A 26,690-nucleotide genomic window follows, 5' to 3' on the forward strand; every position below is an offset into this window, starting at 1 on the left:
TGTACAATACCTGTAATATCTGTAAATATCTGTATATCCTGCTTTGTATAGTAATGTATTTCATTGTATAACTCACTGTAACTAAGCTTCGCATATTCTTTTATCTGTTGTGCCCTGATACCGTTGAGTCTGGTGCGCATTACAAATAATAAAACAAACATACAAACCAAGATCTTTGAAATCTCTGGAATCCGAATTGTATTTTGCGATGTGGTCTGACATTTTCTGTTACCCCGAATAACATGACTGCCAATTAGAGCAGGCTTTGGGCTCCCTGTTACAATTTGCCTGTTAATTATGCTGTATAGTTGACAGAAAATATAAAATGATTTTTCAAACTCTGTTAAGTGATTTGAACTCTGCCACCCACAGAATGTGACTTTTCTACATTTTGCTCAAAATTCTGCTACATTATTGATGGGGGCTTTGCTGCTATTCGAACTGATGTGCACTGCATCTAACGAGACAAACAAATAATTCTGAGCATCTAGAAAAGAAATACAATAATACTGCTCAGATGTATCTGAAATTCCGGTTTTATCTACCAAGCACCATATTTTGAATTTCACTCCTTTCTGGCATGCAAACTGCCAAATGGCACAGAATAATTTTCCAGATGTGTTAAATCAAATAACTACACTTAGATGTCATCTGTTAGCCCACGTCTAGTAGCCCACAAAAGATTCCTAGTGTGCCAAAAACACATAGTTCGCTAGTCTTGATGCTACTAAAAGCTATTCATATTGGCATGGCTGTCATGCTGCTGTCTAGAATTGCTGGATTGTAGAACCGGGATTCTGAAATACATTGGGCGGTATTGCAGAAACCTTACACCGTTGCAAGTGCACTTGGGAAAACATTGCAGTAGGAAGCAAAATTTCTTTCAGTCCATTTTTACACCAGGATAATGTTTCCCCAGTCATAGTCCTTTGTCATGGTCTAAAAATGCATTGCAAATGTTTGTTTTGTAGTAGGGCCATAGTGCTCATTGCACTTGTACCAGTGCACGTTTTCTATCACCCAGCTCATTATCCTTGTCCACCAGAGCATTATGGCTAGGGCGTAGAAAAGCAAAAGGTGTTATTTTTTTCTTGTTTTTTTTTTTCATAAGGCACAGATTTGGCTCCAAGAAGCAGCTGAGTACTTTACATAGAACATTTGTTGCAGCAGCAAATTCTCGAGCCTGCAAAGATGTACAAAGAACAATATGGTATGTGGCGTCCACATGACCCAAAATTACAAAACTGGAGCCCGGATCTTGAAACCTCAAGGTCTGCAAGCAGCTTAGCAGGTTGTCCATATATTTCACCTAACAGGCTCAAAGCAACAGCATGCCAGGGAGTGAGTGCTGGGTTGCCCCTACAAGCGTCAATCCTGGACCCACTGGAAGGGTGTGGCGGGGGACTACGCTTTGCCTGAGGTAGCACAAATCCTTGCAGCTGTCTTACTCTATAAGATATAGATCTAAATGCATACAAATCTATAGGATCTGGGCTTGCTTCATTTACTATAGCTGGCACAGATGTAAGAGGGGGCAGTGCAAATTGGATTAGCTAGCTACAGCCCCAAGGTTAGTAGAACACTGCATATATCGCAGGAGGTAGGTTTTTCCCACAACTGTTCCACTGCACAGTGTTTGAGGGATGCATGGAGGGTGCATTCGTTGTCCACGTTACTGGATGAAATTCGTTGTGGGGTGGGGCTCGCAGCTGTCTTCCCCCATGCCACACCAAAGATATTCAAGAAGGAGGTGCCAAAGTAGTCCAAACAGAGAATTTGGGTCTGATTCCTTTGTTAATGAAAATAAACGCGGTGCCTTGTCTTGTATTTTCTGTGTATCTTTCATCCCTTGTGACATTACTCTAAGAGGCACATTCAGGACTATTGAATGTGCCTCTTAGAGTGATTTCATAGATAGCTCCTAGCTATCTATGAAAATAAATGTTGGATGGGATGCACAGTCATCTGGAATATCTTTGTGATTGATCACCATTTCTTTCCACAGAAATTCACTAGAGATCTTGGCATCATTTGAGAGACGGTTCTACGTTGAAATAGCGAAAATAAAATAACGAGGCAGAAAATAACAAGTTTTTTGTTTGTCGAGTTCGGAAAAAAGTTTTCCTTTTTTTTTTATTGCGAGGGAGGGCTCCCCGCAGGCTCCCCACCACATTCCCCACCTTCATTTATACCCTTGCCCCGAACCCTATCTATTCATTTAAAAAGGATACCAAAAAGGGTAAAAACTCTTTCTTTTCGGCCTCGTTATTTTGGTTTTCGTTTTTGGGGGGAAAACTGTGAGAAACACGCAGTGCATCCTCTTCTAAATCTGGGGAAGTGTTGTCTCTGCATAGGCATCTCTCAGATGGTCCCTGGGATCCAGGGCAAATGGTTATATGCTTGGCAAGAAAGGTGCAGTGCATTTTAGACCATACTCATAATAAGACATGTACGGATTCGCTCTCTTACAAGGAACACATTCTACTTCCCTTCCATGTACCTAGACGATGTATTAAGATTGCAGATTGGGATTCCCAATTAAACATCAGGAAAAAATCTGTCTAGGCCGGCAATGATTCGACTCACCAATCGATAATATGGCACATTTGTGAACAAATATGCCCCTTTCCTCTTCAATTGACAGTTTTTTCACTTTGTTTTACAGGTTGTTGATTTCCACATAGTGATTTTACAGCACGTTTTTTCACTATCATGGTTTGAAACAGAAACATTTTAAAACAAAATAAATACAAAATATAGGCCTATGGGCGACAACAGCAGCCTGAAACATGTATAGAAAATGTGTTGTACATACCAGAATGATCATGTCCACCTAAAATTCAGAATGGAAAAAAAAACAATGTCAGCGTCTCGGTTTTATTTAGTCTCGGCAAAAAGAGCAACACTCACAACACAAAATAAGTAAATCCCTTTAGAGCTGCTTTAGATCTTATACAACATTTGCAAAATATTACATCTCCTTAATCCACATAGCGCCCCAGGAATGTCCTCTGTGCAATGATCCGCTTGATGGGAATATTGTCATATGTCATTACCCAATAAAATCCTGTACTCTCCAATTACTGTCAGAAAGCAACCAACTAGTTACACCTTTGTGGCAATGTTAAATTCAACTTGTTGCTGATGGTTATAGGCAACGCCTCAACACATTGATTACGTAGTATGCTTTACAGAGGATGTTTATCATCCATTATCAGCGAGCCATGGAGCGTTCAATTCATGTCTGATCCAGGCATGGGTGATTACACCCGTAAGTGCAACTGAACGGAAATTCCACTTGCTACATTTGAACACGCCAGATAGTGACTTTGCACTGTGGGAATCATGAGGCTTTTAGGGACATGATGGGTCGCCATAGGAACCTGGTAGATTTGTATTGCATTCATTAACAGCACCAGAGTTAAGCCTCAAATCAGATCAACAATGACCTAACACTGTCTCTGAGGGTACATGGCAAAAACACTTTCTGAAAAAGGTATTTCTCAGTGGCGTATTTTGTAATAACATTGTTCAAAAAACACATTCAATAAACAGGCGAGGGTTAAAGGGTGAGTAGAAAAACGTCATGCAGTGGCATAGCTAAGAGGGGGATGGGAGGGCAGGGGCAAGAGAAACAGGGGATTACCCCCCCGGACCCTTTGGTAAAGGGGAGAAAAGTCTTTTAAAAATAACAAGTTTGGAAGGTATTATTGAAAAGGATGTTTTCAGAAATATGTTTTTACACTTAATATATTGTAAAGCAAGAAATATTGCCGAATGGCCTTCTGAAAGCAAAGGGATGTAATAAAAAATCACAGATTACAGTCAGCTGGGGCAGTGATGATGAGAACAACATTGAGACAGAGCAATGGCTTTATGGTCTTGGCAGCTATCCTTGGATGGGGAGCGGTACCCCTTTGTTCCTTTTTATTCCTTATACAGCAAGGAATTGATGATCAAATTGTGGTTAAAAACATAGGGCTCCACAATGTTTCTAAATTTGTAAAAATTAGTTTCTATGCATTGTGACGAATCTGGGGAATTCATCCCTTCTTCCCAGGGGGAGCCATCCCATTTGAGACTAGGGAGGTGAGCCCGCTCTGCAAAACCCTCCTCTTGGGTTTAGGAAACAGGGAACTCACTGGGAGTGACTCCCTTCTAGGATATAAGTGCTCCCTTTCCTTTCTGGAACTCCCTGTAAAGAATACCTTGTCTGCCTATATGGGAATAGAAACTACTGCTGCTTCCGTTGATCAGCATTCAAATCACACAAACATTACTTCCCTAATGTTGCTCAAGATAATGCTGGAATCTTCATGACCTCTGCAACTGCCCTAAAATTCCGAATGGTGAAGAGTGTCTCATCACTGGGACATGGAGTGATCACTGTGGGTATTAAAACCTTGTAGATTGTGGCAGATAGAACCAAGTTTAAAGTAGCTAAAAGTAGGGAAGAGTGATTGCAGTTATAGGAAGACACAAAAGGCATAGGTGTTAGGAGCAGACACAACCACCTTGCTGTATTATTGGGGAATTCAGCAGAAACCATTTAGTTAGTAAAACCCTAGTGCCAAGGGGCAGTGAAGTGCTTTACTGCAGTATTTCAGCAGGATAATCTCAAACATGACGTGCTTTACTATGGTGGGCAGAGTGCACTTGGACACTATAGTGAGCAGGGTCCGGAGGCAACACTAGGCTGAGAGGGCTCCACCTAAACACTATGGTGAGTGGGGTCCATGTGAAAACTTAGTGAGCAGGGTCCAGTGAAACACAATGGTGAGTGGGGTTCAGTTGAATACCGTGGTGAGTAAAATTCCAGTTGAAATTGGAAAACAGAAGTCAGGATATGGTGAGGAAGGGGACATGTAACTGGGAGTCTCCGAGAGAGTACCCCATGAACTAGGCTTATAATTAGACATTCACAATTGGAAGCATAATAAGACTCAAAGCGGTCCAAAATCACACAATATTTGTGTCAAGTGCTGAAAAACCGATTCATGCGCAGGTCTCCGGAGTTCAAGGTCAGGTGCTTGGTTTCTAGATGCCAGAGCGTTAAAGAGATTTAATTGACACTCTTTCTACAAGGCACGCTAGCATGAATGAGATAGCAATCCTGCCAGACAAGGAGACATACAACGGGCTGAATCAAAAGGGAAATTATGTAAAGCTGAGAGTTTCTGGACAGTTCCTTTGTTCCGCCCTGGACAAGAGCACTCTGCTCTTGTGCATAGAGCCTCTGTCAGGAGGCTCTTTAGGTCACCTTTGCAGAGTTCTTAGGTGATCTAGAAGGCTATCTTGGTGTGTCTGCTTGCTAATGTGTAGCCTTGCCCATAGCAGATCTAAATCTATCCAAAGACCTTTTAGAGGGATTTTGGACAGTGAGAGTATTGACTCAGGTCCTTGGTGTGCTTGAGAGAGAGGAACTTTCTATCCAGCTGCCAATATTATAGTTTATTGGTTCAGCATGTACAGTTCACAAGCACCTTTTCTATTTACCGGTAACACAAATGAGGACATAGGTGGAGGGGGGAAAGCGAAATTAAAATAAAACATCTCTAGTATACTTACTGGTTTCACCACTGTGTCCACCTAAAATAGAAAAAATAAACATTTTTAGTATCCATTTTTTAATTACAAAATGCCTTCTATTTCTCACAAATTAGTTCCTTTGAAAGAAGGCAGACTATTAAACCTGAAACAAAAACGCTTCTTTGTATCCAGTGTGTGTTCTTTTTGTTATAATATTCTAATAGAAAGTTAAAAATCCTGAAAAGACAATATCAGTACTAGGATACCATACTTTATTTTGAACACTTGCAGGACAACTTAGGCCTCTTCTTCAGGCAGTTCCTTTTAAGTGTCCAGCAGCTGTGTTACACCTGCTGTGCGGATACTATTTCTAAAGGTCAACCCCAACTTTGGTGTTCTGTACTAAGCAGGGACGTTCCAATGCCACTAATATTCATCCTGGACTAATTAGCAAGAGAAGAGCCTTTGGACACACTTTAAACTAAGCATACACATTTGGGTATATTCAAATGTGGGTTCCTGAAAATATTTTCAAAAGTTCTTTTATTGGTGATTTATGGGGCTCTTAAAGCTCTTCTTCTCCAGGTTCTAAGTGCTGGACCAGGGATCGTAACCATGTTGCACATGATTGTCTCATTGCCAAGGCTAGTGTGTTGCCCTTGAGATGTCCTCCCAATATATCTCCTTGATGCCATGAACATCTACTAGCTTAATCTTCTTAGCCGTGTGCCAACTACTCCATTATCAGTGTCGCCATATGTTTGCACCATATTTTCAGTGGCCTAGTTGTGTTTATGAAACTTTTGCTTCCACTCTAGCACAGAGCCATATTGTTGGGGCCATCGGGAGCCCTAGACAATTACTAAAATACCCTTTATGGGGGGTGCCGATATACATGTCAACCTTGCCAGAGTCAACTTTAAAATCAGATTTTTGGCATTCAAGTGTCTCAGCAAATTTGCTCATCTTTGTTTAATTCTTAAAGTGAAACCATAAACCCTAGGTGAAGCTTTACACATCAGCAACGTAAACCTACTCTTCTGCCCACACGTTCAACTAAATTCCAAAGGAGGTACCGACTTTCTTAGTATTGGAATTCCTTATCTGCCCATTTTTGTGCATCAGGACCTGGTAAAGTACTAAAATGTTTGCTCTTCAATGCGAAAAATGTATAACAGCTGCAACGAGAAAATCCCTCTGAGTTTAGCACACTATACGCATGTTTATATTTGTTTATGAAATATTGTTTCAAGGTGTTAAGTATTGTTTCCAGAATCAACAGCTCAACTTCTTTTCAAGCTTCTTTTGTCTAGTGTTAACAAAGGAGATTAAATACAATTCTCTATATATTGTGACATTTTACCCTAACATGGTCGGTTCTATATCATATTTCAGCATTTTAAAGACTGAACAGAAAAAAGACCAATTTATTTTGGCCGTTTTGTGTCAGCTTTCAAATGTGGAAATAGGACATATTGCCCCCTCACAAGGTGATCTCTTCCCCACCCCCACCCTCTCGCACTAGTTATTTTTTAAATCGAGGGCAGGGGATAACCCCCATGCCTCTTTCTCCCTACCCACCACCCTCTTCCCAGCAGAACACACACTGGCTACACACACACGCACACACACACATACACAGACACACACAGACCCACATTCAATTACCCGACACTCAGCACCTGTCAGGCCCTGCGCGCACTTGTGTTCGGAAGGGGCGTGACAGTTCGATTTAGAAAGACTGCCCTTTGTTCCTTTTTTTGAAAAAAGGTCTTTTGACCTAATACCATATGGTGTCCATGAGAAGGGTATGAGCTAAACCATTAGGAAACACTTCCCACTAGGAGTTAAAGAGTAGAAGGATTTGGGGGTGGGCATATGGGGCCAGAGCCATTTAGGGCCCGGGAGAGTCAGAAAGGTATGAGTCAGTGAATCGGAACACTTGTCTCAATCAACTTATAAGCCACAAAAGCAAAAAAGTGCAAGAGCTCCATTAGCTTTGAAAGCTGGTGTTAGAGAAAGACGAGCTGAACAGAGATTGGAGAAGGAGCAGGAGCAAGAGCATGATCACTGTTAGGACAGTTTTTCTGAAGTCCAACTAAGGGCTTAATAAAACCATACAACTGAGAGAGTACAAAGCTCCACTCCTAGTATACGCCTGTACCACCTGAGTATATGTTAGTGTAGACGGAGCAGCCAGGATTATTTTGGGAGGGGGAGAGGGCTGTAAGAAGGTACAAAGAACTTGTAGTATATCAAGGGTCCAACAGAAACACTTACAACCAGGATTATTATAAAAATAAAGGTTTATTATAAATACAGTTCGGCCAAATTAGTCTTAGGGTAGGTACTATATCATAGAGTCATAAACACATTATAAAAACACAACACAATGCTTGAGGGTACACAGACCAAAGCATAAACCTTCTTCAGAATAACTAACAGTAATTCTAGAGAGGTCAGACCTTATGAAACACATTTAGTATAGGACACACCTATTCATGGCGAGTAAAACCATCTGTTACTTTTAGATTGCTTTACAGTAAGTCAAGGGTAGTAGACCCTGCCAGTCATGCAGTGACTCTCAGTTAAGGGATCACTTTAGTAAACCAACCCTGTTACCAGGATACTTTTCTGAATAGTGGAACACAAATTCATGGAAATGTATAAACCTATAACAATATTCAGGATAACACAAAGTTATACCAGGTGAGTAAGACCTTACAGTGTAATCCACAATTCAGTTGCTTTTCAGATCAGAGGAACACAGACTAAGGTAAGCAATAACTTTCTACACTAATTTAGGATTGCACCAGGCAGACCAAGGTCAGATACACCTACAGGTCCTTTTTATGAATGGCACACAGCTATTTTAGGCAGCTAAAACCTAAGGGTGTAATATACTTTAACAGTTGCTTTTCAGATCAGTGGAACACAGGCTAAGGTAAGCGATAACTCTTTAACTTATTTTAGGAAGGCACACAACTATTCAAGGTAAGTAAAACCTAAGGAAGACTTATTCTAGACAGGCTGTACAGCAGGTCAGGGGAAGCAAGACCCAGTTGGTATACTTTTAAATGTATACCCTAAAAGGAATAGTAAAGTTAAGCCAACAGCATTACTTTTGGGAAGAGGCACAACCAATTCACACAACCTTACATATACGTTTCAGAATGACAAAACACATTCAAGGTAAGTAAGAACTTTTGTAACTGCTCACTCTCGGAGTGACAGTTGCCAACTAACTCTTTCACAAATAAGTACACTTTTAAACACTAGTTATTTTTTCTAAGCAAAAGGCCCAAACTTTAGAAGTAATGTCCTATTCTCGAAGCATGAGTGTTCTCAGTGGCAGAAGGGGGGGTCACTAGGTCTCTAATGTCCAACAGACAGGTCAGGATTGGCACAGAGGTATCAAAAGTCAGAGTTCTTCAGGAAGACTATTCAAACAAGTATGTATTTCACTTCATAGTAGGTGAAAGGGTCCAGGGAGTTCTGTGAAGACACCCTAGGAGGGTTCCAGCAGTGGGCCTGGGTGAACCGGATAGGAGGAAACCCAATCTTAAGAAGCACCCTAAGGCTACAGAGAAATCGCAAAATATTTACAGTAAGTATATACCCCAGCCAACACAGTACCTCAGCACAGAAGAAGAGTTTGCAGGGGGTGGGGAGATATCAGGATCTGCAGCCAAAAACATGGTCGATTAATTCCTTGTCATGAAGGCTGACGACAGGACACTCGAAGGGATTTTGCAGCAGGCATCAATGGGGAAGGCTCCAGGCAAGAGTTTCTTCATGACTGAATGCAGCTCTGTGGTTTTGGAGCCTTTTTCAGGAGCCAGGAGAAGACTGAATATCACTGGTCGGATTCTTGTCTCTAATCTGGTCCAGCACTCTGTTGAGGGGACTTCAAGGACTTGAATCCTGTTTCTGGAGGGCCAGAAGGAGGTCATCAAAGCTGGCAGGAGTACCGGCACCCGCAAGCAGACCATGTTGGATGCACCGGCACCATTCATGAATGGTGCCGGTGCATCCGGCCTCCCCATTCCCATTGAGCCCTATGGGGCTTGAATGGGAATAGGGAGCATTGTTTCTGGCGCCCGAGAATGGACAATTACCAGGTCCCACAGGACTGTAATGCCCCGGCAATTGCCCATTGCCGGGTGCAGGGAATAAAATGACTACAGCGGTAGCCGTGGCGGTTTTACCGGCACGGCTACAACCGGAGTCATAACAAGGCCCATTGTGTCCCTCCAGCACTCAACATAAGGTAGGGTGTGCTGGCTCACTATATAATATGTAAAGGGGTTTGAAAATCCCTATTTACTACTTGGGAAATATAGTTCACTCTAGTACATAGAAGAGAAATGAACAGGGGAGCCCATAGGGGCAACCCAGCCTAAGCCCAAAAGTTGTAGGAAACTATAACTTCAACCATACACTATGGAGAGACATAAAAAGATCACCCATGAAAAGAGTAAAAGACTAGGTTAGAGGGGAAAAAGACACCCCTTCACCTAGGGACAAGTTAAATAGTTAGCTAGTCAAAGCAAAATGTTCTGTGGTCGACACAGGTCAGAATGATTTATCATAATTATGAAAATCTTACCTAAAAATCACCCTAAATGAGACTAGGTGATCTACTCCTAGTTGCTTGTAGATCCCCAGCTGCCACATTGGCCACTCCCCGTCACCCCCACCACCTGCTGTTAGTTCTCAGCTCCCTTGTTTATCTGCTTCCCTCACCAGGTTCTTCCTCCTATGATTGTAAAGCACGTTGTTGCTTCGTACAGCTAGCCCCGTGCTCATTAAATACTCCATTAGCCTTAAGGCACACTTGTGCATGCTTAATTGGGGCGGGGGGGGGAGCAGCAGTAATTACTGTGATCTCCCACCTTCAAATCCAAGAGACTAAAGGGCAAAAATATTTCAGCCCCGGGAATCTAGGGTCTTGGGGTAGCAGCAATCAAGAAGTTTAAAGGTAAATACACAAAAAACAAACAGGATAGACACCCCCGTGGTCCCCCGCACCTGTCAATATTCTGCAATAAGGATGGTTAGGTCCCTCGAGTATTTAAACCAATGTATTTATTTGCAAAGCTGTTCAGGAAATCAGCACCATGGCTTACAAGTACGGCACTGTCCCAATGTACCTCTGTATTACAGTGTGTAAAGTGTTGCTCTAAAACACATTTTGGGGAAGAATTAATATGAATCTCCCTACAATATTGGTGGAAATGCCATGATTTTCTCACAGCAAGACAGAATCTCTTCAGGGTTGCTCACTATAGGTTATTCTAGAACACATTTATAGATAATAAAAGGTACTTGCAAATTCCCCAAGCCAACTTGAAAACATATCTATATATATATATATTTACATGGAGCACAGTTTTTAAGTACAATAATCAAAGGTAGAGCAATGTCAGTTAACGTACCAGAATGTTTCCGCTCACCTACAAAACAAAAACAAACATTGAACAATATTAGAGTATGTATTAGCTGTATATTTTAAATGCGTGCCTATTAATTCTTTGATAAACTGGCAACTTTAAACAAGGTGAATGAATGTTAGAGCCGATAGATCAGGCAATGGCAGTTCCCACACAGAGGCACAAGGATGCCTCATGCCTACTCTCTCATGATCACTTAATAGTAGTGGAACTTGCTTTTTTAGTATCCAGTCACAACCTGACCCTCCACATATGATGCAAAAAAGCAGCCAATACAATACACCTTAATTGTCATAGCGTTACAGTCCACATGTTGGTTGTACTGAGCAGAATGCGCATATTGCTTTCCTTTGCATTTGTTTATTATGTGGTCAACACCCCATCAAGCAAGCAATGTTCTATTGATAAAAGCATTTACCTGTTTTCACGGGTAAAGCTGGTGATGGCCTCCTACAGAGGAATTGTAGGAAGTCCCTATAACTCATGTAAAGAAGGTTAACAGAACAATATATGGACGACTAACCTGACCCTAAATTGCTGAGCATGTCCACTCCTGAATGTAAAGATTATCTCTATTAGCACCACAGGGCATTACTAAGAAGTGGTAACAGGTTTCTTTCTCAGGAAATTGCAGCCGTGATTGTTGTTCATGCTGAATTTCCCTAAAAGAAACACACAAAAATGGCCTCCAGCGAAATTAGGTAAAGTAGTAAGTCCCTTCACTATTTCCATGGCAGCAATACTGGATGTGGGAGAGAGCTGTGGAGCACCGGTGCAGGGGCTTCAATGCTGCTGGGTGGGGTGGGGAGGTGTGAAGGTGGGAACGGCAGGGAAAACTCCAGGAGAAGGAAGGGATTTGGGGGTGCTCAGGAGTATGGGCAAAAGGGCAAACACCCCAGTGGGAGAATGGCCACAGAGAATGTAGGCCGTCACTGGACGTTTCTGCCTATATTCGGCACCATTTGATTGGTCATCCCCTCTCCCTAGAGTGATGATTCCTAAATTAACCTGCCTTTCGCTCTAAGGCTGGAGGACTGTAATGTGGCGTTATGAAGGCCTGATGAGTGTTTTTGTTTGCAAGCTGCACACAGTTCCCAATTGTACTGTTCATTCGAGTACAGGCTTCAACAGAAAAACAAATATCTTATCATTAAAAAGTCTTCCCTGATTACAACAGAAGGCATAATTAAAATTCTAGAAGTTAACATGATCCGCAGGTGAATTTTTTTTATAGCTTATTTAATTTGCACGTTCGACCATCAGGCCTTTCCAGTTCAGAAAATATAAAATTACACAAATTCATGTTACATTAAAATATTAAAAGCGACGACAATAAGAGCAAGGAAATAAAAAGTCACATGTCAAGGATGAAAAATGTATTTAAAGAATAATTTGATTTATGATTGGCAATACAAGAAACCCAAACATCAAACTCAAAGCAACCTAAAATGAACAGCGCATTGAATGATGTGGCCTTGGACTGATTTAATACATGGTCTCGTTGCAATGAAGGCTTAGAATTGTGGGCACTTGACCTATTTCCTGGGGATCTGTGTGTAGTCCACTTGTAAGTGAGAATGGCTTTGCCTCCAGATTTAGAGTCTCTTTTAACTCAACTGTAGGACCTAGAGAACTATGAGTATCTGTGCATGTGCTTGACAGGCCCTGCCTCCAGGCTATTGCATACTGGCCACTTTGCACCACACTAATTTCCTTCCATGCTTCGTTTTGGAATGACCAACTGTGAGCAGGATAATGTCTTCCATTGGCTGATTTCACTTTTTGTGGTGGATCTGTGTTTAGTAGGCAGGGAAAAGAAGCCCATCTGTCTTTGTCCGTGTCTTTGTCAGTGCCGTCCCCCACTCAGGTGATCCCGGGTGCTAGCACTCTCTCTCTATAGAGCAGGGTGGCTGAGAGGAAATGGCGTGCTTTCTGTGCATCCTCTGACAAACTGGCCTGCCGCCTGCTCCAAAGGCAATACTGGCTCGCTGTCCGCACCAGGAAGAGAGCCCACATACAAGCCTGCATCTCTGCTGCATTCAACAACTCGGCTGAATTCTTTAAAATCTGCAGGCTGGCCAATCCTGCTGCAGTCACTACCTCTCCTGTCCCCTCCAAGGCCATATGCACGGCCCTGGCTTCTCATTCCATCTCTAAAACTCAGGACATCCTATCCTCTCTCTCGTCCTCTCGTCCTCCTGCCTCTACTCTATGCTCTTCCTCTAGCCCCCCTGTGGCCACCTCTCTTCCCTCCCTCTCTGCCTTTCCTCTGTTCTCCCCCGACAAGGTTTCTAGACAAGTCAGATCTAAGAAAGTCTCATCAAAACAGGTTCTCCCGTTCTTCCAAAACCATAAAAGACCACATTGACACCCTTGCTCCTGCCCTGGCTGACTTCTGCAACCACTCCTTCACCACTGGAGCCTTCCGATCCCCCCTGAAGCACTCTCTTGTGCACCCTCTTCTCAAGAAACCCTGCCCGGCTAACTTTCACCTGATCTCCCTCACTCCTTTCCTGGGCAAACCCCTGGAAAAGCTGGCCATCTCCCAGCTTAATCTTCATACTGAATCTGTTGGTTGTCTCCGTGAGCATCAGTCTGGCTTCAGAGCAGCCAGAAGCACAGAAACTGCTCTGCAACCTCGATTCTACTCCACCTCTGTCCTCATCTTCTTCGATCTCTGTTCTGCCTATGCCATCCTGTTCAACCGGCTCTGTGATAACCTGGGTATCACCAATCAGGCCCTGGCCTGGCTGACCTCTTTTCTCTCTGATCGACCCTCCAAGGTCCAACTAAGTTAATTCCTCCTATCTATCTCTCTCTCTACCTGTGGTGATCCCCAGGGGTCTAACCTCGCTCCCTGGCTGTTCAACCAATACCTGGCACCTCTTGCTCACTGCATTGCCGCTCTCTGCCCCAACTTTCAGTGCTATGCGGATGACACTCGTTTTCAGGCTCTGTTCTGCCACCTCTTCTCCTTCTTTCATCTCTCATCTCTCATCTCTGGCTGTCTGTCTGCTATCCAGGAGTGGTGTGCCACCAATGATCTCTGCTTTAATGCCAGTAAGACGTTGATTCTCCTCATTGGCACACCTGCTCCCTCCTTTCCTGTCACCCTCTGGCCGGCCTCTCTTGGCCCTCTTCCTGCTCCCACCTTTTGGGCTAAGAACCTCGGGGTCATCTTCAACTCCACACTCTCCTTTTCTCCTCACAACTTTGGCATCACTAAGATGTCACACTATCATCTGCACCTCCTTGGAAGTATTCTTCCTTTCCTCTTCTTCCCCCAGAAGCTCACTGTCTCCAGAGGTCTGGTTCTTTCTAGGCTGGACTACAGCAAGAGCCTCTTTCTAATTTTGCCTGATTCTAATCTCTGCCCTCTGCAACTCATCCAGAACAGGGCTGCAATACTTGTCCTTGGCCTCAACCCGAGAGATAGTATCTCTCAAGCAATGAAATCTCTGCAATGGCTCCCAGTGGCTTTGAGGATTAAGTTCAAGACCCTCTGCATCGTCCATAAGCCCTTCTGGAACATGGGGCCTCAATACCTGCAACTCTCTCTTCCTAAATATCTTCCTACTCAAGCTCTTCTCTCCTCCGCTTCCAACTCTCTCAGGATCAGTGGCTTCTCCAAGAAATGAGTTGGCGGTATATCTCTTTCTTCGGCTGGGGCCTGCCCTCTGGCACAGCCTCCCTGCCTCTCTGAAACTTGTGAATAACCATCTCTGGTTCTGGAAGCACCTCAAGACTTTCCTCTTTGCTTCTGGCTCCTCTCTTTCTCTCCCCTGCTGAATTCCTGGCTGAAACTGAAACTGCACTTGTTACCTGGCTACCCTCTGATCTTGGGCCCAGGTCCCCTCCCCGCCACCTTGCACACCTGCACTGCCCCCCAGGCAACACTTGCACTTGGGTCTCTATCTGTAAGCCTGCAGTCCCCCTACCTGCACTTTGCACACCTGCTGTCTGCACTTACCCTTGCACTTGCCACTAGCTGGCCAACCTTCTTTTATTGTTTGGTCCCATGTACTACACTGCCCCCTCCTTTTCCCCTCGCACTTTTCCCCACCCCTCTCTCCTGCACTTACACGATCTCACTGTCACCTGGCCTAGTAAGATCCTTGTCTCTGTCTTCCCTTGTTCTCCCTCCCTTGCCTCAACGCGCCTTGAATCACTTGTGTATAGGCGCGTTATAAATGCTGTATCATATCATATCATAGACTCTTCTTGGCAGGCAGCTTTCTGGGACAGGACAACACTTCTCTCTGCTTCCTACTTGTTTTCCTTGGCTCACGTCTGAATCAGTCTGTGTGAAGACAGATGTGGAATTCGATTCTTTCCCCTTTGTGGGCATTATGAGTAATGTACTCATCTAGTGTAGATGGAGAGGCTCCTTCTGTCAGCCGATCTTCCATTGTATGGTTTCTTTTGCAGTAGCTTGAAGTTCAGATGTCTTTACAACAGCCCATCCAACGATGCTGGAGTCCTTTTTGGCCCTGGCATGATTCCTTGTTACCTTCTCTCTATTTCACATAGGGTAAGTGTTCATTTGCATAGTAAATGGCTTTCCTTTCTTCTCCCATGCTGCTCTTTTCTGGATTTTCGTATCTTCCTTCATTTACTGAGCTAGCTTTGATGCAGTAATCATTTCCCACTTCCTCTCTGCTTGGTTTCCCCATGGTATTAGACGACTCAATCCACGTACTATGGATGCTTGTACTTTCATCCTGTGTATACCTCTTGTCTGTTGGCTGACTCATGAATCGTCACACCTCCCTATGGTAATGGAGCTTGGCCTTAATTGACTTGGTTTATCTGCAGCCCCAAGTGGGTTACTCCCGATTCACTGCTGTTTTCGAATTTGCATCACTTGGGCCTGTCTCATGATCAGATGCGCAGTGATGCCTGGCTGCAAATGTCTTCATGGATTGCTCTTCTGCTCTCAAGCCATTTTATAATTATCTGCTCGCTTTCACCCAGCCGTGAAGTAAAATCATTAGAGATGAGGGATATGTTTGCAGGTCTTGCACCTGCAAACATATCCCTCATCATCAGAATGAGCAATTTGGCTGTCTCAAGCCTCTTTCTTCTCTTTGCACGTGTAGTATTAATGTTAGAATCCCTTGACAACAAGGGCCCAGTACCTTCCCACAGTGAATTCTGTGACGCTCTAAGTCTTGGGAGGATAGCTCAGGGGCAACGTGCTCGCCTTGGAAGAAAGACGACAAAGAGCAACATAGATTCAATCCCCGGGTCCGTGCTTAGAAACCTCTGGGTATTAAGCGCGTTATATATAACCCATCATATCATATCTAGACTAGACTCTGGGCTGGCATGTGCTGTCCCTGTTGACTTTGTACATTCATGCAGATGGAACCGGGTCATGATGTTGGATGGCATAGTCTTTGCAGTGCATGTCAGCATCTAGACTTCACAGGTATTTTTCCTTTGCTTTATCAGATTCTCAAGTGTCTGTCTATTAAATCTTTATTGCCACTACAGATAACTAAACTGTGACCAGGAGGACTAGCAAATGTTTACTGCTTTCCAGGCCTAAAGACTATATTTCTGAGCCCCTGCAATTATTTTCAGACTTTGTCTGATCATGATGTGGTGTTTTTGCAACTTCTATTATTTTAAATCTCATTCTGTAGTTGTCACACAGCAAGCAACAACAATGTGAACTGAGCAGTCTCTTCACCCTGGGCCGGGTCATTTTATTCATGATTTGGTGACCCAGGTGGGAAGGACAGTGCTTGTTATCTATTTCCATGAATACTAATGAGTGGGAAAGTGACAATGCTGAGTGTTTGTGCTGGCTTTACCCACACATGCTCCGGTCATCCTGCAAAACATTGGTGTAGATCAGTTATAATCAGTAACTCTGTCACAGTAGTGTAAGATGGCAACAAGAGGATAGTCATTAGCCAGCAGCAACAACACAGTGGCAAAGGCAGGGAAAGGGCCACTGCCAAAGAGGAGTGTCTCTCTTTAGTGCCAACCTATACAAATGATGTTGCTGCAGTGATTAACAGGCAAGTTCATCAGTTCAGGAAGGATTTGTCCTGCATTTGTCAATCGATTTACCGCCGGAGGAAAGCAAGTTTGCTTTTTTTCCTGTCGATAGAAGGTCAACATTTTCTACTTGGATCTATAGAATCCAAGCTAAATGTTAACAACGATGATGTGTACAATGAAGCACTCAAACATTTTCCTTCAACTAGTATGTTTATTTATGTCAATTGGTATCTGGAAATTGCCCATCTTCTATGGGTAGCACAACTACCACCCACAAAAGGCAATGGGAGTTACAGGTTTAACCTTGAACATGCTGACACTATGGGGCGCAGCTGTGGGTGGTGGCAAGGTGGCAATAGTGGGCTGGGAGTTGCCCGCCCGGTGTGTCCCAGGTGTGCTCAAAAATATTTGGGCCCTGGCACTTATTTTATTGCAAATTAATCACTTGGTATATGAAGTCCTGATTAGCTCACTTGTTCTCAAGCTACACACAGTTCAGAATGGTGGTGCACATCTGACCACAGGCTTCAACAGACATCCTTATCACTAATAAATATTCACTGATTACAACTGAAGACAGAATAAAAGATTGAGATGCTATCTTGACCCACAGGTGTGAACAGTGATGAGCTGGGTTGCAAGCTCATTGTTTCTTTAGCAGCTCCTCCATAGTTATCTGTCCCTACAGATATGTTCCATCATTCTCTATGAGAGCCACCACTCGCTGGAACATATTCCATAAAAATGGGAGGATTTCTAACCTCTTCTCCAAATGCGGTCTGAAGATGCTGTTGCTCTGGTTCCATGTTATAATATCCCCCCAAACATGTCACCATGCAAGAATGGCACCGTTTGTTTTTTTGCAGCGATATTACCCCATGGAACCTGTGGGGACGCCCCTGCAACCCACAAATTGTTTTAAATGGCGCGGTGGACACACCTGCAACCCCCACTCCCATTTACCCCACATATTATCCCCCTAAATAATGTCACCTATGCTGTTTCCCGGCGACTGTATGTATGGCGACATTATTTATGGGGATAATATAACCTGATACCGTTGCTCTCTGTGGGCTTTCCAACAGTCATCACCAATCTCAAAAACACATACACACATGCTTTGATAGCAGTTGTTCACAGCAGCATTGATGAGAACCTAAGAGTTTCACGAAATGCTGGGGGGAAACAAGAACATTGACCAAGACCACATTGTGAATTTAGGCAACCAAATGTGTCCTTCCTTATGATATGATATGATATGATATGATATGGCATTTATTTATAACGCGCCTATACACAAGTGTTGCAAGGCGCGACGCGGCAGGGAGGGGGGACAAAGGGAAGACAGACAATGATCTTACTAGGCCAGGTGTCATTTAGATCGCGCAAGTGCATGGGAAGAGGGGAAGGGAAAGAGCAAGGGGCAAGGGAGAGGGGAAAGTGCAGTACAGGGGTAGTAGAATAATAAGATACATAATAAAGGGCCAGCTGGTGGCAAGTGCAAGGTAAGTGCAGACAAGTGCTGGGAGGGTTTTTACTTTTATTTCCTCCCCTGGCCCAGGCATCAACCTCTATTCCCGGTTTTGTCTTCCTCAGTAAAATGATGTCTTTAAAACAGCAGAAGCATTTGCATTCGTACCGCGGAGGAGAAGATCGAAGTTATCATGAGACTGATATCAATTTCCAGGCAAATACAGGGGCACTCCACACTTTAAATTGTTTTCTTCTTTCATGGTGCTTTTACTCACTCCCTTCCTTCTTTGAGTGCCTGTGCTTGCATGTGCCCATTATCTTCTCCTCCTTGGTCCCTTTTATATAATATTCACAATATTTCATATGTTTGGATGTTTTACATTTTTTGCACAAAAGATCATGGCCAAAAGTACCAAATCAAAAACAGCAAAAGCTGTTTTATAGGTAACTCTTCAGAAATCAACAATGGTCCTGATAAAAAAATGTGCCAGATATCAGAGTATCGGCCTTCCATACGGGAAAGTGCAAGGAAAAAGAGCAAAGTGCAGGATAACAAAGCATCCTGTACTTCTGCTGTAATACAAGGCACTTTATCACTTGCAATTATCCCATTAACTGCACTGGCAGGTGCTAGTAATTAGAGCTTTCCAGATAATAGAGTGTCAGATTACAAAGATTTTGAAATAATAACATTGATGGGAAGGAATATAGTCATGAAGAGATTTCCGTTGACGTTTCCCCAACCATTTAGCACAACTGGAGCATTTCCAATCTGATGTCAAGAGCACATTTGTGATCTAAGAGTATGACTGTATTTTTCACAGCTTACGTATTAACCTTATTTTAGGAAAGACAGCAACGGGTGTTGAAGGAAATGTTGGAAACTAACACAATTCTCAACTTCAGGTTTGTGGCTGCATTCAATGACACACTGGAAATGGTAGTCATATACATGTCACTATTTTTATGTGAGGGTTGGCATCAGTGGTGGTGCTAGGTCTGGAAAAGATCTGGGGCTACGCTAATATCGGGACTGTCGGGACTCGGGGCTAGCCTTTTGGTTGTAGTCCCTGAGATTCTATATGGGGCTACAACCAAAGGACCCAGAGATATAGCCCCAGTCCCCCCACACCCTCCCCCCCCAGCGATGCCTCTGGTTGGCATTACTGACTTTACTGGACAGATGTGCTGAAATAGTTTAATTTAATGCCCAATATAAAATTATATATTGGCCCCACTTACTTGAAGGTTGCTCAAAGGTGTGATTTTCCAGTCTTTCTAATGCTGTCACATGTATGAACATGGAGGCAATCATTGAGGAAAAGTAGTTTGAAACAATTTTTAGGGATGAATAGGAACAGTCCTGGTATTGCTACCCATGAATGGAATTGTCGTCGTCTTAGTATTTTGGCCTAAAGCTTGGAATTGGCAGCAGATGAGGACCCACAGGCCTAGCACGCCTCTCCCTGATTCACCGGTGGTTGGAAGCAGCGAGGTAATCCTGGTGCGGCTTGACATACGTTGTTAGATGCCTTTTTTAAATTCTTCCCAAGCAGTCTATGGCCCACGTCTCCTTATCTGATGCTGACCGCTTGGTGCACCCAGAGTCTTCCCGGGTTGCCTTCCTGACGGCGAGCTAAAAAGGGGGGAGGTGCCTAGACTGAAGCTTGAGGCCAGAGGGAGGATTAGAACATAACAGTGTGGAGCTGTGGGGTCCCTCCGGCTCATGGTTTCTCTGCCCCACCTCACCTCTAGCAGTGGGACACAGGCTTTGCTTTTCAGCTGTGAGTAGAGGGGGTACGGGGTAGGGGCCCTGAGTAATTCCCCTGATGAGAGTGATGACAAGGGATATAATTGTGTTAGATCAGCACTTACATCGCTAATGCTGTTGTTCACACTGCTAATTTAATATATTTGATACAAGCTGCTGAGCGCGGCGAGTGCAGTGTAAACTGCAGTTTACTGAAGTCTACAGAGGAGCCCGGAAGAGCACAGACTTGGTGAGAGCCTAGGTGAGACCCCTGTTAGTTTTATTTTATTCAACTAAGTGACTGTGGGAGAGAGGGGTCACTGTTGCCAGCATATGGCCTGCACAGTAAATAAAAACTGAATTTCGTGTCAACGGGGTGTTGGGTGTCCTGACCCACGTTTGAGCTATCATGCTGCAACATTTGGTGCTGTGGGCTTAGAAAATCCAAGATGGCCAAAAAGCCCACAAGTGCGCCAGAATCCAGGAGAACCACGCAGTTTGTGCGCACACCAAAATGGTTACCTCACTTGCCACCCACCAGTCTAAAGAAAGATCTTTGTTAACAAAATCCACTTTTACTGATGTCAAAAAGTTGCTGAAATCGTGGCTTTACTGTAAGGAGCCCCATCAAAACAATGTTAAGCAAGGATTATTTACTACCATGTAAGAACCATTCCTGTTTGGAATGCATTAAGCCAAGAAAGATCCCAAAAATGGGTGCAGTACCAACAAAATCCTCAAGGCGGCGCCAGCGGTCTAAACTCTGACAGGAGAACTAAGTGCAGTTGCTGACAAAGGGATTTGACTCGGCTGACTTCAAAGGCTCAATTTTAATTAAAAATTAGCCACCTGCTGTTCCCAGAGGCCAGAAGCCTGGGAAACCCTCTCACCTCAAGAGATTCACACCACAGCCCAGGATATCACATGGTCATAATAACCAAATGCAAAGTGACCCCCTGGTCTGCTGACCTCAACCTCCTGGAGACCACAGAATAGGCTATTGCACTTGAATAGAATATGTTGATTTTGACTGTTTCCTGTCAACAAAGGCCTGCCTGCCAGAAGACACATGTGATCACTGACCCACCCAAGTCTTGGAGGCGGACTCCAACACTCTGAGAACTGAATTGAAAGCAAAATATATATTTTACAGAGACACTGATAACTCTTTGTAATCAAATGGCAGGAATGTATAACTTTGAGAGCCTTCATTTAAAAAAATGTACCTTCGATTCAAGCCCAAACTCCAATTTGTGTGATGTTCTGGGGCAAAACCCTGCTATTTATGTATACTACAGACTCTGTGTTTAAGCTAGAGGCATGGTAATTTACTGGAGTATGTATGGACAGGCCGTGTACATGTGTATAAATCTGGAGAAAAATCCGATGTTGCAAAACCCACTAAAAAACACCAAAGGTTGCCATTTCTGAATGCAAGCCCCCAGGAAGAACAGAGTTTGAACAGGGTATAATATCTCATGTGATATGTGATGGGTGCAGGTAATTTTAAACCACTGTGTATCTATGAAATATGTCTTTTTGATCAAATATAGATTTGTGTGCAATTTGACAGGGGAGTGTCCTTTCTACAGGCCATATAATGACATCGCTCTGACACTCCACTTCTTTTCCCCAATCAAGAGAGAAAGGAAAGCTTGACCAATGGGCAGTTGAGAGAGGGGCTGGCTATTGATGCTGCACACACACCCACTTTCAAAAGACATAAAAAGAGCCACTAGAAGCTAGAGAGGACATTCAATTCCATTTGCAGCGGAGCATGCTGATCGACAACTTCACATCCAGAGATCCAGACTTCAAATCCATCCATCTCCAGAACCTGTAGCAGTACCTAGAAAGCAGAGCAGTATCCAGAATCCAGAGAGGCTAGACCAGCAGAGCAGAGCTGACCCAGACCGCTGTTAGCAGAACCAGAGAGCTGACCCAGATCATTGTGAAGTGCCGAGACCAGACCGGAGTCCAGTCCAAAACCTGACCAGATCCGTGGCGAGGCCTATTTCTAAATATATTGTGAGTACCTAGCAGAACTGTGCAGAACCAATCTCTTAGTTAAAATAATATAATTCAATCTATTTTAATCTAACCAGAACTGCCTCCTAACTGTCACCTGTCATTTGCAAAGCTGTCACCTGTCATTTGCAAAGCTGTCACCTGTCATTTTCTAGCTGCAAGCTGTAACCTGTCGCTTCGAACTTTTAAAATTTCAAATCCGAAAAACTACCTTTATTTAATCGTCCGTATCTCTGGAACCGTTTGGGCTAGGAACTTGGTTTAACTTTCCCCTGAAAGCTTAGAATCTCAGCTTTTCAACAAGCTTAGAAACGACTTGCTACTCCATATACTTTTGCCGTAATGACGATTCTCGCACTCGCAAATTTTACCGCGATTTGCGATTTGGTTAAAGCCACGTGTGAAAACAGCAGCTTCCTTGCTTTCCTTGCTAAAAATTTGTTTGCCTCTTAAGAACCATCCCTGAATCATTGCTAGAGTGAGTCTGGACTAATATTAACTAGATACCACTCACCCTGAACCTCTACAGGGAATTAAAAGCATTTTAGCATATTTTTCACTTCATTGCCAGCACATATAAAAGAATTTTGGGCCTGTGTCTCAAACTTCTGTAGTCTAAGCTTGCTGGGGTGAACTGAATTACATTTGATTGCATTTCTGAGAACTGTGTGCTTTCCTTCCATTTCCTTGCATTGCATAAAGGGAGGAGTGGATTGCCAGAGAAAAGTGATTACATTGTTTTGTTGAAATCATATTGAGTATTTCTGTACTGCAATTTCATTCCACCTTGCATCCATTTGAAACCATAAAAGTATTGTTGCTATCGTATCCATCCTATAACCACTCATCATTGATTATAAAGAAGTGTGCTAGTGCCGGACTATCCATTATTGATTACTGCTCAGATTAAGTGTGATATTCAATTATTAATTTATTATAAAGTGTGATATATATATATTGTTTAAATTATCAAATAAACCATTCAAACTTGCAAAACAGAACTACTTCGTGGCTCAGTGGGGTCAGGGGGATTCCAAGAGAGGGGTGTTATATAGGGGTAGTCATCCAGAACGCATGAACTGGACGTAAAGATATATCAATAAGGGTTTCCATTCAGTATCCCAGACTAGGCATTGATTTAGCTGTAGTGTTGAATTGAATCCTCTTACAAATTGGGGGCTCGAGCCGGTCGTTTGGGTTAGATCTATCACTTGTGCAGATTAATACAGTGTGCCAGCTGACCAGATACACATATCCGGTCGGATCACCACGCTGTGTTACGCTGTAAAGCACTCCTCAAAGGAACGCTCTAAGGAAAAGGTCTGTTTTGCAAAAATAAACTATAAACTTCTGTAAGTCAGGAAGGAACTCAAATTCCAGAATGACGACCTTGGTAGATATGAAAATAGCCAGAGAACACTTCTTACATAAGCTTTTTGTGAGAGGTGAGTGGAATCATCAGGACCAAACGGTCTGGTTGCAGGCAATCGCGCAACAGGTCACTGAAACAGGGTCAGATATATGGGGAGATCAGGGTCCCCTACATGTGGCCCTGAGTGAACTATACATGGCCCCGAAGGCCAAGGATGAGCACCACAAGATTGCCAGGGTAGCGGCATATTTATATTTACATATGGGAGCCATGCAGGACAAATGTGCTGAAGGCCAAGATCTGGCGAGCAGGCAACTGCTGGCACTACAGAAGGCCCAATCTGATCTGGACTCTTCTGAGCAGAGGCTGCTCAGGAGCCAGGAGTCAGAAAATGACAGCAGACGGTACATCACTAAAATAAAGGAGGATATGGATGTGCTGCAACAGGAAAAGGCGGGCCAGGATACCAGATTTCTGGCCTTGCAGAAGGAGCACCAAGAAGGTTTGGACTCCCTACTGCAGAGCCAGAAAAAGCTGGAGCAACAGTTAGACTTCAATAGGGCATGTGCTGAGCAGGTAGTCACCCTGCAAAGCCACCTAGATAGGGAGAAGGCAGAGAGCAATAAACTGATTTTGAAAGACCTGGATACCCAGGCAGAGTTTGACCAGGAGCGCCAGAAAACTGGTGCCTTCCAAAGGCAAAGGGACGACCTGGCGGCACAGATGCAGGCTCTTAGTCAGGAAAGGGATACCTTAGGCCAGGAAGTCTGCCACTTAAAAAGGAAAATGGAAGAAAATCACCTGGCCCTCCAGGGACTGGGTGACCTCCAAAAAGAACACCAGAACTTGTTAGAGCACACCAGAAAGGTGGAGGATGCTCTGGCAAGAAACGAGCAGGCCAATAGGGACACAGCTCAGGAGGTAACCTTTCTGCAGCAAAGACTGGCCCAGTGCTCCAGGACCAATCAGGAAACGCAGAGAGAGAATGAGGCTCTCTGCCAGCACAATGATAGGCTCCAACAACAGGTAGCGATGCAGGAGAGACTGATAGAGTCTAGTAAGGCCTTAACTGAGGAACTGAAGGCGCAGGCTCTTGCATTGCAACAGGGAGCAGGGGCGGATAGAGACCAGGTTCGCTGGGAAAGGAAAACTCCTGAGCATAACCTCAGGAGCCCTAGTACCAGAGGCATTTATCTCTCTCAGTCCCTGGACTCTGCCACCCCCCTGTCCCCTGGCGCACATGAGCACCGGGCCACAGGGATGGCAGATTACTATCCAGCCAGAAGCATGGGGCACATAGGCCAGTACCTCCCAGGAATGGATGGGCGGGCATCCGGGTATGGGAACCCAAGCACAGTGCAATTTAGTGGGGAACCCCAGGAGAATAGGCCCATTAAGGGCATCCTGAAAACGTCTGCCCAGTTAGGTCAGTGGGGGGGGGTACCCATCAAATCCTGGCAGCAAGGAGGAATCTGAAGACTCCTCTGACCGGCGCAGGACACAGGAGACCAGGTCCCCACATTCTGCCAGCCACTCCCAGGCTCGCAGAATCTGGGAAAACCTGGAAGAGTAGACAGGAACCTCTGGGAGCAGTGCCTCTGAGTCAGAGGATGAATGGACCAGGGTTACCCGAACCAAAAAGGCCAATAAGGCAAAAAGGGCCTTGCTTAAGGACCCATTGAAACAGATTAAGGCAATCAGGAGTGTCATCACGCCTTATCATAAGAACGCCAAGTACTCTGTTTGGGAACACTTGGAGCTCTATGAGCAAATGATGGAGACTTTCCATTTGAAGGACAGCAGTAGCTGCATCCAGTACGTCAAATGGACATTCTCCCCAGAATAGTCCAGTTTCTTTGCGGGGCTGGAGGACCAAAATCATTTAAGATGGTCCACCGATAAGGCGGCCATCTTGAAACATTTTTCTGTTCACAGAAATCCTCAAGAGGCTCGCAAGGCAGCCTACAATTTGCAATGTGGGGAGGATCAGGCCCCACAAGAATTTGTGCAAGAACTGAAACGTGCCTTTGCGCAGACCACCAGAAGGGTGCGCACAGACAGCAGAGAATTTGTCAATACATTTTTCCATGCCTTGCCCAAATATATAATGACCCAGCTCGTGAGAGATTTTCATGAGAAAAGATCTTTAGACTGGGTCATTGAACGGGCTACCCGGATCTATGAGGTGCAGAAGCCCATAGAAAATAAAAGCAATACCCAGAAAAATCCCAAAACCAACAGCACCCCTGCTGCTGCCAAGGTGGCAGAGGTAAAGGTCACCCCCGTTTTGGATTTGGAGATGGAGGGGCCTAAAAACCTACCTGCACCTAATAATGCTAGGCCCAGAAGGTCCTCGGGCCAGTCACAGACAGGGAGCCAAGGAGGCAGCCCCACAAATGGGGTCCCTCGCTCTCCTGATTATGTAAGTCCCCGTTACAAGGGAAATTGACCCATCCTGGGTTATGTGTGGACTCCTCCAGCCCAAGGGGGGGGATCCAGCCAAGCACCTAACCCAGGGAACTTCCCTCCTAACTTCCCACCGGAGGGCAGAAATTCTCCAAATCCTGGGCAGAACTTTTTCCCCAGGTATCCACCCAACTTCCAACCCCAAAATCATCCATCCTTCTTTCCCCAATTCCCTGAGCCCAGACAACCTAATCCGGGAGAGGGGAGGCCAAGGGTGGAGGGGTACCCAAATCTTCCCAATCCGGGATATTACCAGAGAAGGGATAGCTACCCTTCCCGGGATCAGCCCAGGGGAGAAAATAGAGCCCCGTATCAGCCTGAGCGGGTTTCCCAGTTAGAGCGCCAGGTCCAAAATATGGCACGGGATCTGGGTCACATACTGAGGGCTCAACAGAACCCTCAGATGAGCATGCCACCGCAGAATGCCCCAATCTCTGGACCTGGTGCTCCAGAACAATGACGGGGGCAGCACCCCGATAACACACCGGTTCCCATGGAGGAGGCCCAAGGGGAAGAGGGGTGTAAAGCCTTGGAGGAAGCTTCCTTCCCAACTTGTAAACAGCCCCTGGAAAACCAGGAACCGGAAACAAAATCTCCTGCCCCTGAA

The 26,690-nt window shown here is 44.4% G+C and overlaps 1 protein-coding gene across 50 annotated transcripts in view; it reads right to left on the reverse strand.

Moving 5' to 3' along the window:
• Positions 1-26,690, reverse strand: part of LOC138513982 (mucin-19) — a 1,848,798-nt gene that overhangs the window by 1,767,215 nt on the left and 54,893 nt on the right. For all 50 annotated transcript variants that reach the window (XM_069629210.1, XM_069629207.1, XM_069629194.1 and 47 more), the window contains exons 4-6: positions 10,968-10,985; positions 5,569-5,589; positions 2,816-2,833 (exon numbers count right to left, since the gene is read on the reverse strand). In XM_069629210.1, the coding sequence (XP_069485311.1) occupies positions 2,816-2,833; positions 5,569-5,589; positions 10,968-10,985 (57 nt within the window). The remainder of the gene's footprint in view (positions 1-2,815; positions 2,834-5,568; positions 5,590-10,967; positions 10,986-26,690) is intronic.

This window comes from Ambystoma mexicanum, chromosome 12, assembly GCF_040938575.1.
Source record: "Ambystoma mexicanum isolate Mex_15411 chromosome 12, UKY_AmexF1_1, whole genome shotgun sequence".
NCBI lineage: Eukaryota > Metazoa > Chordata > Amphibia > Caudata > Ambystomatidae > Ambystoma > Ambystoma mexicanum.